Source organism: Peromyscus maniculatus, chromosome 8, assembly GCF_049852395.1.
Source record: "Peromyscus maniculatus bairdii isolate BWxNUB_F1_BW_parent chromosome 8, HU_Pman_BW_mat_3.1, whole genome shotgun sequence".
Classification (NCBI taxonomy): Eukaryota; Metazoa; Chordata; class Mammalia; order Rodentia; family Cricetidae; genus Peromyscus; species Peromyscus maniculatus.
Genome location: NC_134859.1, coordinates 17,928,825 through 17,945,395, shown reverse-complemented (window position 1 = coordinate 17,945,395; position 16,571 = coordinate 17,928,825). Strand labels below are relative to the sequence as shown.

General features: G+C 48.6%; 1 protein-coding gene and 1 pseudogene across 2 annotated transcripts in view; one reads left to right on the top strand and one right to left on the bottom strand.

Annotated features, from left to right (window-relative positions):
- The window catches only part of Rab40c (RAB40C, member RAS oncogene family), a 36,145-nt gene extending 22,690 nt beyond the window's left edge, over window positions 1-13,455 (bottom strand). Inside the window, exons 1-2 of one of the 2 annotated variants that reach the window (XM_015997569.3) lie at window positions 13,373-13,455; window positions 13,106-13,290 (exon numbers count right to left, since the gene is read on the bottom strand). In XM_015997569.3, the coding sequence (XP_015853055.1) occupies window positions 13,106-13,247 (142 nt within the window). In that variant the 5' untranslated portion in view covers window positions 13,248-13,290; window positions 13,373-13,455. The remainder of the gene's footprint in view (window positions 1-13,105; window positions 13,291-13,372) is intronic. The other variant, XM_006978826.4, reaches the window with a different exon arrangement.
- LOC121831746 (NADH dehydrogenase [ubiquinone] 1 alpha subcomplex subunit 13 pseudogene) lies at window positions 3,340-3,803 on the top strand (annotated as a pseudogene).
- Window positions 13,456-16,571: the final 3,116 nt, after the last annotated feature.

Below are 16,571 nucleotides of genomic sequence, written 5' to 3'. Positions count from 1 at the left end.
GTTTTTTAAAAGTTTTTTTTTGTTGTTGTTTCTTTTTTTTGTTTGTTTGTTTGTTTTTTGACAGGGTCTCACTGTGTAGTTCTGGCTGGTCTGGAACTTGATATGTAGGCCAATCTGGCCTCAAACTCATATTCACCTGCCTCTGCCTCCTGAATGCTGGATTAAAGATGTGTGTCACTCTAACTGGCTCAGAATTTTTAAGGTTTATTTTATCTGTATAAGTGTTTTGCATGCACGTATGTCTGTGTACCAGGTTTGTGCAGTGCCTGTCAAGGTCAGAAAAAAGTGCTGGATCTTCCGAAGCTATAGTTACAGATGGTTGTAAGCCACCATGTGGACCCTCCAAAGGCAAGAGGTGCTATTAACTGCTAACACCCTCTCCCCAATCCTCATGTTCAGACTTAAAACACACACATACAACATTATTATGTATGTGTGAGTATGTGTATATGACTATGTGTGGGGGAGGAAGGCAAGAGGTCAGAGAACAACTCTGTGGAGTCAGCTATCTCTTTCCACTTTTCCATGGGTTCCAGGACTGAACTCAGGCCACAAGGCTTGCACAACAAACACCATTACCTGCTGAGCCATCTTGCCAGTCTGTGACAATTTTAGTATCATTATGCTTTCAACAATATGGATCACTTACTTCGTCTTTGGTATGTAAGTCCTCTAGAAGTCATTTAAAGCAGACAGGAGGGTGTGCAGGGTTAAATGCAAATGCTGTACCCTTTTTCCTTCTATCTTTCTTTTTGTTTTGTTTTGTTTGAGGCAGGATTTTTCTATATAGCCCTAACTTTCCTGTTGCTTGTCAGAGTTTATGCAGTTCTGGAAGGCCACCTTGTAGGAAGAGCCTTGTGCATCCTGCCCCATCCGTAGTTCCCAGTAAGTTCACAGCTTTCGTGCAAAGGCTCCCACACGCCATGAAAAGGTCCTGGGAGTCAGGAGCCAGATCAGAGTGTATGTACACTCTGGTATGTCTCAGACCTGTGCTGGCCTCCACAGCAGCTTCCTTTGCTAGGACAGTCTGGTCACTGGAAGTATTTCCTGTTCCAGGTCAGCTGTCCAGGGCCACTGTACAAGAAAGAGCTTGAGCTCTAAACTCAGCTGAAGGGTGTTACCCATAAGGTTCAGAGACTACAGCCGGTGACTCACAGAGCTCGAGGTGTGTGGGTGTACTCCTTCTAAAGGAGCAGCCTTGTGTCAGCATATCCCAGAAATCCTTCTCTTTGGCCAAGTAATTAGGACTCTGGCCTTCGGAAACACTGCTTATAACAGAGGGAACCAAGACTTCTGTTTTTATGTAAAAGTGAAAAACAAATGACCTGAATGCCTCAACAGAAACATGATATGCTTATGTTCCTGGGGCAAACTATACAGCCTGTGGATGTTCTTTTGTTTGTTTGTTTTGTTTTCTAGACAGGTTTCTCTGTGTAACATCTTGGAACTCTCTTTGTAGACCAGGCTGGCCTCGAACTCACAGAAATCTGCCCACCTTTGTCTCCCCAGTGCTGGGATTATAGATGTGTGCCACCACCACCACCTGACAAATGTTTTTATTTAGAGGAGCATTTAATGAATTTTATTGAAACAGGGATATCCTGGATACTTTAAGTGGGGGGAAATGCAATCATCTGTGGTTGTCCATAGGAGATTAATGTCAGGAGCCTCTCAGATGTCCAGATCCATAAATTCCCAAATCCCTTATATAAAATGACACACAGCCAAGAGTACTGGCCCATGCCCTTAAATCTCAGCTTTCAGGAGGTAGAGGCAGACATAGCTCTGTGAGTTTTAGGCCAGGTTTTGTATAGAAAGTTCCAGGAAAGCCGGGGCTACATAGAGAGACCCTGTCTCAAAAACAAAAAAGAAAGAAGCCAGGCATTAGGGCACACACCTTTAGTCTACAAAGAGATCTGCCTGCCTCTGCCTCTGCCTCTCAAGTGCTGGGACAAGCGAATGCACTTGAAAGCAAGGCCATGAAGGGAATGTCCCGGCATGTCCACAGTATCTCTGTGGGAAAGGCAAAGGCTGGGAGGAATATTCTCGGCTCTTTTCACGTGACTAAAGATAATAAGACCTAACACCAGGTACATCCCTCACTGTACTTGTATTGGCTTAAGCTAATTGTAAATGTCATTTCATGTTTTGCTTGTTTTAATAATAAAAAACAAGAAGTGCATTGCTTGCACTACTCTTAAACTCAAAAGCCTGGAGTCCGCTGGCCCCCGGGCAGGTCTTTAGAACCTACCTTTTGATTCTTGACATTTAGCCTCACTGGCTACGAGGTGGTTCGACAACTAAGCTCTAAACACTTTTGCTACTGAGGAGATTTACTTTTGCCTACTTGTAGCTAATTTGATGCCTTTAATGAAAAGCCTGGACAGATAAATTTTTCCATGTTAAATTATAAAGGATAGGGCTGGAGAGATGGCTCAGAGGTTAAGAGCACTGACTGCTCTTCCAGAGGTCCTGAGTTCAATTCCCAGCACCTACATGGTGGCTCACAACCATCTGTAATGAGATCTGGCGCCTTCTTCTGTGTACATGATAAATAAATAAATAAATCTTTTAAAAAAATTATAAAGGATAACTTCCAAAGTGAGCAGCTTTCTTTCTTTCTTTTTTTTTTTTTTTATTTTTATTTTTAAGACAGGGTCTTATTTTGTAACCCTAGCTAGCCTGATACTCACTATACAGACCAGAAACCAGGCTAGCTTCAAAATGCCTCTGCCCACGGCCGGGTGGTGGTGGCGCACGCCTTTAATCCCAGCACTTGGGAGGCAGAGGCAGGCAGATCTTTGTGAGTTCAAGGCCAGCCTGGGCTACCAAGTGAGTTCCAGGAAAGGCGCAAAGCTACACAGAGAAACCCTGTCTTGAAAAACCAAAAAAAAAAAAAAAAAAAAAAAAAGCCTCTGCCCCCAGAGTGCTGGTATTAAAGGCATGTGCCAGCTGATTGTGATGGTGTGCGCCTTTAATCTCAGCACTTGGGAGGCAGAAGTAGGTGGATCTGAGCTCCAGGTTTGTTCCAGACACACAGTGAGACCCTGTCTCAAAATAAAGCAAAGCAAAGCAAACAATATCAACAAAATCCTAAATACAACTGTCATGATGTCTCCAGGTTAAGAGCACTGGCTGCTCTTCCAAATGGCTGGGTTTGACTGCCAGCACCCATACAGGGCAGTTCACAACCATCTGTAACTCCAGTTCTAGGGGATCTAACACCCTCTTCTGTTCTCCAAGGCACTGAATAAATGTGGTGCACACACATACATGCAGACAAAACAGTCATATACATGAAATAAAATAAAGGTTAAATTTTTTTTTCTTTTGGCAAGTATGGTGGCATCGAAGGTGAAGCAGGACATGCCCCCACCAGGGGGCTACGGCCCCATCGACTACAAGCAGAACCTGCCTCGACAGCGACTGTCCGGCTACAGCATATTCGCTGTGAGCATTGGGGCTCTTTGGCTACTGGAGAATAACGAAGTGGAACCGTGAGAGCAGGCACCTACAGATCGAGGATTTGGAGGTCCAGATCGCCCTCATGCCACTCTTCCAGGCAGAGATGGACCAGAGGACCCTGCAGATTCTTCGGGAGAACCTGGAGGAGGAGGCCGTCATCATGAAAAATGTGCCCACCCTCGAGCAGGAGGGTGAGTGTCCCACCAGGAGCTGGGAGCCGCCCCTCCCGGACAGTTGTACGGGCCACACTCGAAGGAGGAGCTGGACAAGGCCAACTTCTGCTTCACCTGGTACATGTAGGGCCCAAGCCCACACCCACAATAAAGAATAGTCAAATAAACGCCAAATAAATAAATAAATAAAATAAAATATTTTTTTTTCTTTTAAAGGCATGCACTGCCCGAGTGATGGGATTAAAGGTATGCGCCACCACTCACGGCTGAAACAATGAGAATTTTAGAGAAAGGAAAAAGCTTCAGCTCTGACAACAGGAAAAGTGCCCTGTAAAGAGAGCTAAGTGTGGAGGAGAGCAGGTCCTGAGCTGGGTGCTCCCCGAGGGCCCCTTCCCACATAGCCTCCAGGTCTAGGAATGCTTCTAGACTTCTGACTGGAGTTATAGCCCTTCTGTTCACACAGGAGACACCCTCAGTATTACTCACTTGGTCATGATGAACTGTGTTTAACTACCTGTGCAATACACTTAGGCACCAAAGTCCTTCCAAACGGTTCAATAGGAGGACAATTTCTTACACTCGAGATTAGATTTCACTTGCCATTCTTATGCTTTGTACACCTGCATTTGCTGTTATGAATAGTAGTCTTGTAAGTATTCCCTGCTTAATAAGATTCATCTAAAAAAAGTAGCATAATAAGTTAACTGTACTTAGACATGCTCCTAACTCCAGCACTTGGGATGTGGAAACATGAGGATCAAGAGTTCAAGGCCAAGTTGGGCATGGTGCCATAGGTCTTTAATCCCAGCACTCGGGAGACAGAGGCAGGTGGATCTCTGTGAATTTAAGGCCAGTCTGGTCTACAAAGCTAGTTCCAGGACAGCCAGGGCTGTTACACAGAGAAAAGCTGTCTTGAAAAACAACAAAAACAGAAAACGAGTTCAAGGCCGTTCTTACTTATACTTGGAGCTTTGAGGCCAGCCTGGGTTACATGAAACCCTGTAAAAGGCATAATGCCTGTCCCCATGAAAGAGCAGCCAGGCTCTCTGGAGAAACGGCTAGTTCCAGGCTAAGACAGGCCAGCATGTACTTAAAGCATCAACTGCACCAAAAACAGAGGATGCTCAGGTACTCAAGACACAGCCCAGAACTGCCAAAAAGGCCCCACAAGCAGGGCGCTATGTGAACACCACCAAGAAGACAGTAGTGAGGGAGAAGGCAGGCAGCAACAGAAGGCCATCACTTCACCACTGAGAAGGTAAAGGAACATCCTGGCATCCACTGATACAATTCCTACAGGGTAGGAATCGGTGGGTACAAGAGACCTCAAAGAATCTAGAATAGACCTCCATTCAGTGTCTTCCATCTGTCAGGGTTCTATTCTATCTGTTCCCAGAGTTTATGGGCCCTGACAAGTGGTACGGCAGATCTCAGCCTGAAAGAGGCTACAGGGACATAAGGACTCATAGCCTAGGCAAGACTGCTGACTCCCACTCCTTGAGCAAAGTGGAGGCATGGAGCAGGGCAGAGCAAGCAGCCGGGGCAGTATCTAGTAGCTTCCTTGGTCACAGTCCACTTCTGAAGGAGGGATTTTCTGAACCTAAAGAAGAGAGTCTTGGCCACCCTGATAAGTGTCACTGTACCTACAATCTGTTCACACAGGTTTATTTGTTTTGTTTTTCGAGACAGGGTTTCAATATGTGGCCCTGGCTGCCCTGGAATTCACTCTTTAGACCAGGCTGGCTTCAAACTCACAGAGATCTGCCTGACTCTACCTCTAGAGTGATGGGATTAAAGGTGTGCGCCAGTACTACCTGGCTTCACACAGATTTAAAGTGTCTTGATCCGGATGCATTTACTCTGTTAACTACCCTCCATCTAGGTGTCGTGCAGATCTAAAAGGTTAACAGACAACACTCTTGTCTAAGGACAATGGAAAGATGCCCACAAGCACCAAGTAACCCACAACAGTATGCACAGCTGGAAGGAACCAGGTCCACTCAGCAATAGCATCCAACACAGTCCCACACACCCACACCTGAGCAGAAGCAGCAGCCTAGCCTCTGGGCACACAAACACATGGTTATCACATAGTTTAGCTCTTCCTCCAAGGCTGACATTAAGTCACTAGCCCAGAACTTCCTGCATTTGGCTGTCGACTCTGAAATAGTTCACAAACTATGAAGTTATCTGTCCAATGCCAGTACTCAGTTCTATCCTCTGCCCTTTTTCAGATGCTGGGATGGATATCCCTTTCAAGACAAAGATGTCCTTCATCAAGGTTAGTTCAGGGCATGTGTCCTCTTACAAAGACTTAAGTTTGTACAGTTTGGCTTCAGGACTACCTCCACTGGAGGCCAGGGCTCTTCTGCTTCTCTTGTCATCGGAAACACAGGATCAACTCTGGTGAGCCACAGCCCTTTCTGCAGCTCATAACCCCCCTGGCACAGCACTGATGGCATATGTTGGTTCTAAGATCCCTCCAGAAACCACAGTCCATCTCTCCTTTCTCATTGCCCTCTGGGGGCCTGGCCACTTGGAGTACTTCCCATCTTGCCCATATCACTTCCCACCTGATATTTATTTTTATTTTATTTTATTTTATTTATTTTGATATGTCTGAGTGTTTTGCGTGCATGCGTGTATGAGCACCACCTGCATACCTGGTGTCCTCAGAGCTCAGAAGAGGGATTCAGATCCCCTGGAACTGAAGTTACAGATGGCTGAACCACCATGTGGGAGCTGGAAATCAAACTGGGATTCTCGGCAAGAACAAGTGTTCTTAACTGCCAAGCCATCTCTCCAGCCTGTACACCCCCCTCATTTTGAAATGTCTGGCAGAATGTGGTATTCTGCTACAAATCATCTAGTGTGCCTCACAGCTTCCTGCTCAGGCCCTCCCTTCTGTATCATTCCCATCCTCCCTACTTTCTGAAGGACGAATGTCCACAGATAAATGCTGCATTTGATATTCTAACTACCGCAAAAGAGCCACATACTGGTGGACATGAGAGTCTCCTGTCATTACCAGGCTGGCTGATGACTAGGACACCTCCTCTACCCCTTATGGTCAAAATCTGAGCTTATCTTATTCATTTACCATCATGCTACAAGGACTCATAGGGCCTAGTTTTCCAACTGTCCCTGCCATACAGTCCCCTGGACGCAGGTCTTGGCCCAGCCGGTCCCTCTCCCTGTGGATGCTCTGCTTCCCACCACCTTCTCACTGCTGTCCCCAACACCTGCTTTACAGGCTGGGGGTCAGTCAGTGTGGCCAACCACCTTAAGTTCCTCCTTGTGTCTTTAGCTTTCTCTCAATCAGCATGCTAAGTGCTGAAGACCATTCCCTGCATTCTTAGACAGCAGAGATGATAATGCTCTGGCCAATGCACAGCTCCACAGCTTCCTGTTGAATGTGTCCTAGTTCTAGGCTGAGTGAGGACAGCTGTGCAGGGATCAAGCAATTTCATACCTTTCCAGTTCCAATCTTCAAACAGAAAAGGAGGCAAAAGGACCTAGAGCTAGTTCCTTCCCTTCATGTCCTTCCCACCCACTTCTTAACTCCCTGATACCGTTTCCTTCCTGAAACGCCGTTAAATTTAGATCACCTCCAAGCCACAAACAATCACACTGATGGAAAAGATGACATGATATACGCAACCTAACAATCTCAAGTGTGAGCACACAATACTACCAGGGAGCGATGGGTCTTGCTGTCTACTTGCCATTTGAGCATTTGCTGTGTTTTTGCCCCTATTTATGACAATGCTAAGGACCAACAAAAAACAAATATTCTAGTAAGGTGTGGTAATCTTAGTTCTCAGGAGGCAGAGGCAAGGGGATCACTTCAAGTTCAAGGCCAGCCAGGGCTACATAGTGAGACCCTGTCTCAAAAACAACAAAAATTCAATAAGAGCAAACTCTCTAATCTGCTCTGCCTTGTACCCTGAATTCCTGGGAAAAGCCAGATACACTGTAAGATATCCACAGCCAGGCAACGATGGCTCATGTCTTTAATCCCAGTACTGGCAAAGCCAGGTGGATCTCTGTGAGTTTGAGGCCAGCCTGGTCTATAGAGCGAGATCCAGGACAGGCACCAAAACTACACAGAGAAACCCTGTCTCGAGAAAAAAAAACAGGTAAAATATCCACAAATACATGACTGAACAAATGAACACAATGATGAGGTGGAGGTGGAGGTACTGTGAGAAACAGAAGGTAACCAAGCCCCCAGGAGGTAACCTAGGTGCCCAAAGCAGTAATGGTGTGCACAATGAGAAGGTCTAGGCTATTTTCAGGCATGGTGGAGGACAGTATGCTTCTGTGGGAATGGAGCAGGGCCTGTGACAAATTAGAATGGCCTGTCAAGAAGTGACAACTCTCAGTAAGGATGATGTGCCTTCCCAGATGATAGCTGGGTCAGGTAAGACCTGGAACAGGTCTTCCAAGGTGTGGATCTCAAATAAAGTGGGCAGAAGCAGTGGCTGTCTGGCAACCTCAGGCACCAGGAAGGTAAGGAGAGGCAAACCACTAAGTGCCACCGCTCCACTGTTTGAGGTCTGCCTGTCATTGTCCCTGTCAGTGAGGCTAGAACCCAGGACCACACCACCCAGGAAAGAGCAGCACTCCTAGAGCCTCATCTGTAAGACGGGAATCCTGGTACTGGCAAAGATTAAATGATGACTACAGACATGCTTAGCAGCATGCCTGGCACAAACCACACACTGGAGGCAATGGCTGTTGCACCAATGACAGCTCCTTCCTATTCCTCCTGGGGCCACCAATCTGCCAGAAAATCTGGCATCTAACATAGGAAAGGTAGACACCCCGCCCCCCCAATAAGTTACCCCAGAGTATCTACAATAAAATCTAGACCAAAGTGTCCGGTCTTGAACAGAGACGAGAAAGGATTGTGAGGGGTTACCATGGTGATCATGAGGACCAGCACTAAGTAACACAGTCAGTATAGGGAAGTGGTATACAGTTTGTTCATTGACTCAGAAATACACGTTTAGATCAGGCACAGTGGAACTGTAATTTTAGCACTAGGGAGGCTGAGGCGGGACAGCAAATATAAGTCCAGCTTGAAGTACATAAGCAAGACCCTGTCTAAAAAAAAAATGATTAAAAAAGAAAAATGGTCTATGCAACCCTCATGCTAGCACTGGAGATAAAGCAATGGATGAGACATGTGGAGTATATGCTGTAAAGGCAGGTCCAAAAACAGAAAATACAGAAGAGTGTTCTAAATTTCCCCGTGAGGGGAGCTGGAAAGTTGGCTCAGCAGTTAAGAGTACCTGTTGCTCTTGAGGATGACCTGGGTTTAATTACCAGTATTCATATGGTGACTCACAACTATCTGTAACTACAGTCCCGAGATATTTGATGTCATCTTTTGGCTTCCATGGGCACCAGGAATACACATGGCACACAGAAATACTAAACACTCATGTGGTGTCTGCTGCTTAAGCCTGACCTGAGTTCAATTCTCAAATCCCACATAAAGGTGGGAGAGAGGAGAGAGAAACAATTCCCAAAAGCTGTCTTTTTTTTTTTTTTCCTTATTTTATTTATTTACCTATTTATTTTGGTATATTTGAGACAGGGTCTCACTATACAGCTCTGGCTGTCCTGAACTCACAGAGATCCACTTGCTTCTGCCTCCTGAGTGCTGGGATTAAAGGCATGTGCCACCACGTCTGGTCAAAAGCTGTCTTTTAACCTCCACATGAGTGCCATAGCATGTACACATACACATAATAATAATAATAATAACAATAATAATAATAATAATAAAACATTTAAAAATTCCCCTTGAGCTGGGCGGTGGTGGTGGTGGTGGTGGTGGTGGTGGTGGTGGTGGTGGTGCAGCACACCTTTAATCCCAGCACTCGGGAGGCAGAGCCAGGCAGATCTCTGTGAGTTCGAGGCCAAGCCTGGTCTACAAAGTGAGTTCCATGAAAGGTGCAAAGCTACACAGAGAAACCCTGTCTCGAAAAACAAAAAACAAAAAAACAAAAACAAATTCCCCTTGAACCCGTCACTTAGAGAAATGGACTTCAAACCAAATGAGAAGAAACATGGAGCTAGGATTAGCATGTTATTGGCCTGTGGGTCACCGATGTGACATCATAGCCCTGACTCTATCTAGCAGGGACCTCACAGCATGTTGTAACATAGGCACACATTATCCTCACTCTTTCAGGGTGCATGCATCATCTGATCCCACAGACATCTCCATAACCATCAAATTCATTCATGGCAACACCCAATGCCAGTTTGTCCTATACCTTGCCTCCCTCTCTATTCCCTGGGCTCAAACGACAATGGCATCACTCTGCAGCTTCTTTCTATAAACACCAACTCCCAAAGGAACAGAGAAATGAAACAACACCCATGGACTCATTAATGAATGTGGATCTTTTCAGGCCATGAACATATAAGCCACAATGGATTTCCTGAAGGACCTAACACTCAGGCATCTTTGTAGGAGCTAGAGCAAGATGTAATTGTCTTAACTGAGGATGTTCAAGCCCATAACAATAAGGTCAAATAAGGATAGTCTTGTGTGCTATAGCAATAATGTTTCCTGGATTCAAGGATGACTACTCAGTTGGCTGACTTAAGGCCAACATGGACCTATCATTCCAGGGCCATACATCTGAACCAGAGGGATAACCATTCATTGTATGTTTGTGAGCAGAAGCTGCTCAAAGAACATCCCCCACCCCACCCTCCACCCCACCCTCCGCCACTCTTTTATGTCTTCTCCCATAACTGAGAATCCACAATGCCTTTGCTCTGGAGTGCAATTCCCCTGTGGATGCCCAGGTGGAAGCTCTCTGCAGAATGCCCTGTTCCATCTAAAAGAGAAGAGACTGTTTTCTTCTGGAGTCCCTGCTGCATCTTCAAAGCCCCGATGTTTCCAACTCCACAGAGATCCTAACCACAAGCATCTATATCACCAGACCTGGGAGCTCCTGCAGATGCTAGGCATATGGTCACAGTATCATAATGTCACTGTTTCAGGTGCCAGTGCTAATTAAAAAAAAAAAAAAGCTGTTTTGATGACTCATATGTTTGTGAAGTCAGAGAGAGAGCGATGTTCACACCTGAGGAACAAGCTAGACGAGATGTTAAGACAGGCAACTCAGCTGTGAGCAAGAAGGCGCTCAGGGCCAATATGGAGCAGCAGGCCCCTTCCCAGGTGAGGACCACCCTGCTGCTAATCAGAGGAACCCTGAAGCTTGAAAAAAGATTAAGATTAAAATGTACATACCGAAGGGTGGTTTTTTAAAATTTGTTTTGTTTTGTTTTGTTTTTCGAGACAGGGTTTCTCTGTGTAGCTTTGCACCTTTCCTGGAGCTCGCTCTGTAGACCAGGCTGGCCTCGAACCCACAGAGATCCAGAGATCCGCCTGGCTCTGCCTCCCGAGTGCTGGGATTAAAGGCATGCGCCACCATCCCCGGCTATTTTTTTTTGTGTGTGTAATTTTTTACACTTATTTTTTTTTAATTTTCTTATACTTATTTTTATTTTATGTGCACTGTTGTCTTGCCTGCACATATGTCTGTGTAAGGGTGTCAGATCTTGGGAGTTAAAGACAGTTGTTAGCCACCATGTGGATGCTGGGAACTGAACCTGGGTCCTCTGGAAGAGCAGCCAGTGCTCTCAACCACTGAGCCCTCTCTCCAGCCCCCAATACTGAAGATTGTGTTTTGTTTTTCAAGACAGGGTTTTTCTGTGTAGCCTCGATGGTCTTGGAACTCACTCTGTAGACCAGTCTAGCCTCAAACTCACAGAGATCTGCCTGCCTCTGCCTCCCAAGTGCTGGGATTAAAGACGTGAGCCACCACTGCCTGGCCTGAAGATTTTTAATAATGATGAGGAAAATGAAACATTCACCTATCGTCTAAGAGAAACAGAAGTCCAGTTCCTTCAACAGCGAACACATTGTGCTCAATCTCCAGAACCAACTACTTTATCTCTTCCAAATGCCTCCTCTATGAGGAGGGCCCAGGTGTTCTCAGACCCACCAACTTCACTCAGTGAAGAACGCTCCCTGGGTCAGTGACCCAGTGCTGTGGCCACAAAGACCTGATATTTGTGCTGTATGCATTTTAACCCGACACAAGAAATGTGCTGCTATGGCCGAGGCACTCTTCCCTCTCCGCTCCAGCCTGCAGGAGCCACACACGGACCTGCGGGTGTGCCCTGGCCTCACGGCTTGCGAGGTGTAAGAGCATTTGGTGAATGGTACCCTGTGACAAGCAACCCACAGTTAGGCTCACATCTCTATACGCTCTATGGGCTACTGGCCCAACCTGAGTTAGCATGTCACAGGAAATATGGCAATATACAGTTGACGGAGGAGATGAGGAAAGAGGGTCCGACTGGAGGCTGTGTGTACCTGTGGTGGAGCTCGTCAGAAGGGGGCAGGGGCCACAAGCTGACTCTCCAAAGCACAAGTTAACACTAAGCGCTTCCGAAGCCAAGCCTATCCCTTCCCACACTTCACTGCTGGAAAAGCAACTCCAAAGCCCATCTGAGCAGGACCATCACACCCTGGGACATCCAGTCAAATGGCAGTCAGGGTGGCCCCGCTGGGGCAGGGGTCCCCTCACATGCCCCAGAAAAGAAAACCATGGCTCTTCCTTTCCTGCACTGAAAGATGTCTGCTGTAGACCGGGGATGAGAGCAGGAGCTTGGGAAGGAGGTACTGAGAAGATCCAACATTGGTACTCAGAAGGAAAGGTCCTCCACTGAAGTACTGGTGATCAGCACCCTCGACAAGTCCTAAGTCTTAAGAGTGGGAGAAGTCTTGCTCACACGCTCAGCTGTTATTTTCAAAACTGCCAGTGCTCGGAGCAGTAAGACAGGACTAACAAGACCCCAGAGAACGAGGCAAAGAGGCAGAGAAAAGGGACCCAGGAAGAGAACAGGAAGGTAAAATGAATCCAGTGATAGCAGAACGAAAGGCCCACTGCACATTAATTCCTCCGGAGTCAGCAGTCCCAGGAGCCTGTGATCCAGTCCCACCTACTGTTAACTACAATTTTACCTTAAACACCCAAATTAAGAGACAAGCTCAGGCAAGTACCAGTGATGCAATCTACCTTGTGTATTTTTTGTCGTGTACCCGGAAGTTAACAAGAATCACACCGCGGCCAGTGTATTTTCTCCCTGCATAGGGTGCGGTATCCGTGAGCGTTTGCTCAGGGACAGTGCGGTGAGGACCCGGCCCATGGTGCGGTATCTGCCGCACGGCCCATTCCAGGCCCCAGGGGACTCCAAAGACCTGCCGCTGAGACTTCTTACTAGCCGGTGGCCGCCAGCCCGGCCCGCGCCCGCTCGCCGACAGCTCTCCAGGGCCGGACTGGGGGGTACTGCAGCGACACGCGCAGAGGACGCCCGCGCCCGCGCCAGGCCGCTCCCGCCCCGCGCGCCCACCGCCAAACCCGGCCTACCGTTGCTGTAGGCGTACGGGGACTCGGCTGCGCCGTCCTGAAGGCTCTCCAGGATCTCGCCCTTGCCCACGTCGCTGTCGCCCACCAGCAGGAACTTGAGCAGGTAATCGTAGCTCTTCACCGGGCTGCCCTGGGTGCCCATCCTCCCGCCCGCCGCACCGCGGCCCACGGCGCCACCGCCAGACCTGCGGGCGAAGGCTGGTGAGCGGTCGTGCGGTCTCCACGCTAAGGCTCCCGCCCGCAGGCCAACGCCCCCAGCGCACCCACCCAGCTGCCTCCAGCTTCACCTCAGCCTCCTAGCCGCCGCCGCCGCCCGCCGCTTCCCGCACAGCGCCGCGCAGCCCCGCAGCCCCGCCCCCGGATGCGCAGCCGCCATTGGCCACCCTCCGCCGGCCCTCCCCGGGCTATTGGCCTGGCAGCCTGGCCGTCACGGTCGCCCCGCCCCCACGTCTCCCCACACACAGTGCCGCCGAGCCCCCGGTCGCCCCGCCCTGCCCACTCGCCACTACTATTGGTCTCCTGCCACCCTCTCTCCCACCACTGTTGGTCTATACCCTTGTCCGTCAACGCAGTCCCGTCCCCGCCGTTTCGTACACAGTGTTGCGGAGGCTGGCTATTCCCCGCCTCCTCACAGTGACCATTGGTTACTTCCCCTGGTTTCCCTGACTCATTGGCCGCCCTTGCACGTCCGTCCGAACTACTGCCCTACTGCTTCCTGCAGACTGCCTCAGAGCCATAGCAGCCCGGTTCACGGACCCTGCAACCGCCTGGCCTCCCGCCCCCTCCTTATCACCATTGGCTACTGCTGCTAAGGCATTTGTGCCATCTCCCATCGATCATACCCTTCTAGGCCCACCCCTTTCCTAATTCTCGCCAATCAAGAGTCAAACATTGCACAAGTCTGCCCCTCCCCCTCCGTGGACGAGCTGCGGACAGCGACAGCTCCTGCCAAAGGCGACATGGCTGAGTCCGGGAGGGCCAGGCTATCTATCAAGCGGCGGTGGCTGCTCTCACAGAGACCCAGAAGGGAAGAAACGCGACTTGGATGTACCACCTCGGGCTCGCTTTCCCCGGGGGCAGGGCGGGGACAGCCAATTAGTGCTCTTCGCGGCAGGGGGCGAGGCTCTCTCCCAGGTTGACTATTCTGGAAGGCGGGACTTCCTCCTGGCTGTGGAATGGGCGGAGCTGCGGCCGAGAGGTTAGGCCCACGGGTGACTGCTGAAGTCCTCTTCTGAGCTGCACTTGCAGGGGCTCTTGTGGGGACCTCTTTCTCAGTGGGGATCCTGGAGCTGTGAATCAGCGACGGACAGCGCTGGCCCAGCTGACTCCAGGGTAGGCAACCCGTGGCAGGTGCACTCTTTCGGCCAGCGGACTAGAGGGCCATGGACAGCGTTCTTCATGAGTGCATTCACAAGCCATTTAATCAATTGCAAGAAATTCAAAAAGTGAACACAGGTTGGGGCCAGCGCACTTGCAATATAGGCCTGAAGATATGAGTTCGCTCTCTCTCCTGTGGCCTTCCATCTGTAGTTCCCCCCCAGACCCCCACGCCGGCTCCTATTGTAAGAAAGGAAGTAAAGACAAAAAACTTGTCCAGGAGTTCCAGGGCTAGCTGGCCTGGAATAAGCAGCAAACGGTGAACAGGAGAAACCCTGTCTTAAGGTGGAAGACCTGAACTGACTTCTGAAAGTTGTCCTATGACCTCTACACAACATGGGCACGTGTGCTGCACACACACACACACACACACACACACACACACACACACACACTGTACCTTGGAACAGTTTTTACCTGTCTGTGCAGACTTCCTGAATGTACAATCAAATAATAGATAAAATGAGGTGCTGGATGAAGAGCTGACTCAGCAGGTTCAGAGCACTTGTTGTTGGTTCGTTCCCAACACCAACACCGACATGATGGCTTACAACTGCCTTGTTTCAAGGGATCTACACCTGACCTTCACAGGCACAAGGCACACATGTGATCATGGATATACACAAAAGACAAAGCACCCTTCTGTACCTTCTGGGCCACCAACCAGCTCCCAAATCATGACACAGAGACTTATTATTAGTTTTAAATTTCTGGCTAGCTCTTTTTAACATAAATTAACCTGTTTCTCCTTATCTACCCTTGCCTCGGGGCTTATTACTTTCTTACATCTGTATACCTTACTTTCTTTGCTTCTCCGTGTCTGGCTGGCTTTCGCCTGGCTTCTTGCTCTAGGCATCACCCTTTCTCCTTCTCTTGTTCTTTCTTCTCCTCTCAAGCCTAGATTTCTCCTATTTATTATCTCTGCCTCACAGCCCTGTCTATCCCTCTTCTGCCTAGCTACTGGCCTTTCAACTCTTTATTAGACCAATCGGGTGCCTTAGGCAGGCAAGGTCAAACAAATGCAACATATCTTTACATAAAATGTAGCATAAACAAAAGTAACACACGGTTTACACAGAGAAACACTGTCTAGGGGGAAAAAAAGATAATAAACTGTGTGTGATGGCACAAGCTTATAATCCCAGCTGCTTGGGAAGTTGAGACAGGAGGCCAAAAGAGAGGTTGCCATCAAAGCTGACTCAGATGCAGCCCCTGGAACTTGGGTGTTGGTTCTTCATATGATGACAACTCTTTCTGACACACAAATCTGTACAGGGAAAGCCAGGACACTACCAGTGATCAGGTGCCCTTGGAGTACTGAGCATGCCCACAGCTGACATCTCCCCTGGTTGCCAGTAAGGCAAGGAACAGGACCAGGCAAGAAGCCCCAGCCCAGCAGGTTGACTGTCACATGCCTATAGTCCTAGTACTCAGGAGGATGAGGCAGGAGGATGGCCATGAGTTCAAGATCAGCTTGGGCCACAAAACAAAACACTAGCTTTAAAGGAAAGTGCTGGAAAGATGTTAAGAATGGTTGCTGTGCTTGTGCAGGTCTGGAGTTTGGTTCCCAGTACCACACCCCACAGTTCACAACCACCTACAACTCCATTGTCAGGGGATCCAATGCCCACTTGTGCCCATCTTGGGCACCCACACTCACATGCACATACACTCACACAGACACAAATGTATAATTAGAAACAAACCTTTTTAGATCCTCATGCCAACAATGGCCAAGCTGGGTGAAGCAGAGTTGCCTTGTCTGGAGGCCACAGAGAGCAGGTACAGTTTACAGAAGATGCTGAGCTGTGATGGGATAAGCATGAGGAAAGGGACATCTACCAGACTCCCACACTGAAAATATCTCTTTAGCTGTGTGAACACTTCATCGACACTATTACTGCCATCCCCATGGATTGGTTTTCTCAGATAGTACAGAAAAGAGGTCAGTGGCTGGGTGGCGGCGGCGGCGGCGGCGGCGGCGGCGGCGGCGGCGGCGCACGCCTTTAATCCCAGCACTCGGGAGGCAGAAGCAGGAGGATCTCTGTGAGTTCGAGGCCAGCCTGGTCTCCAAAGCGAGTTCCAGGAA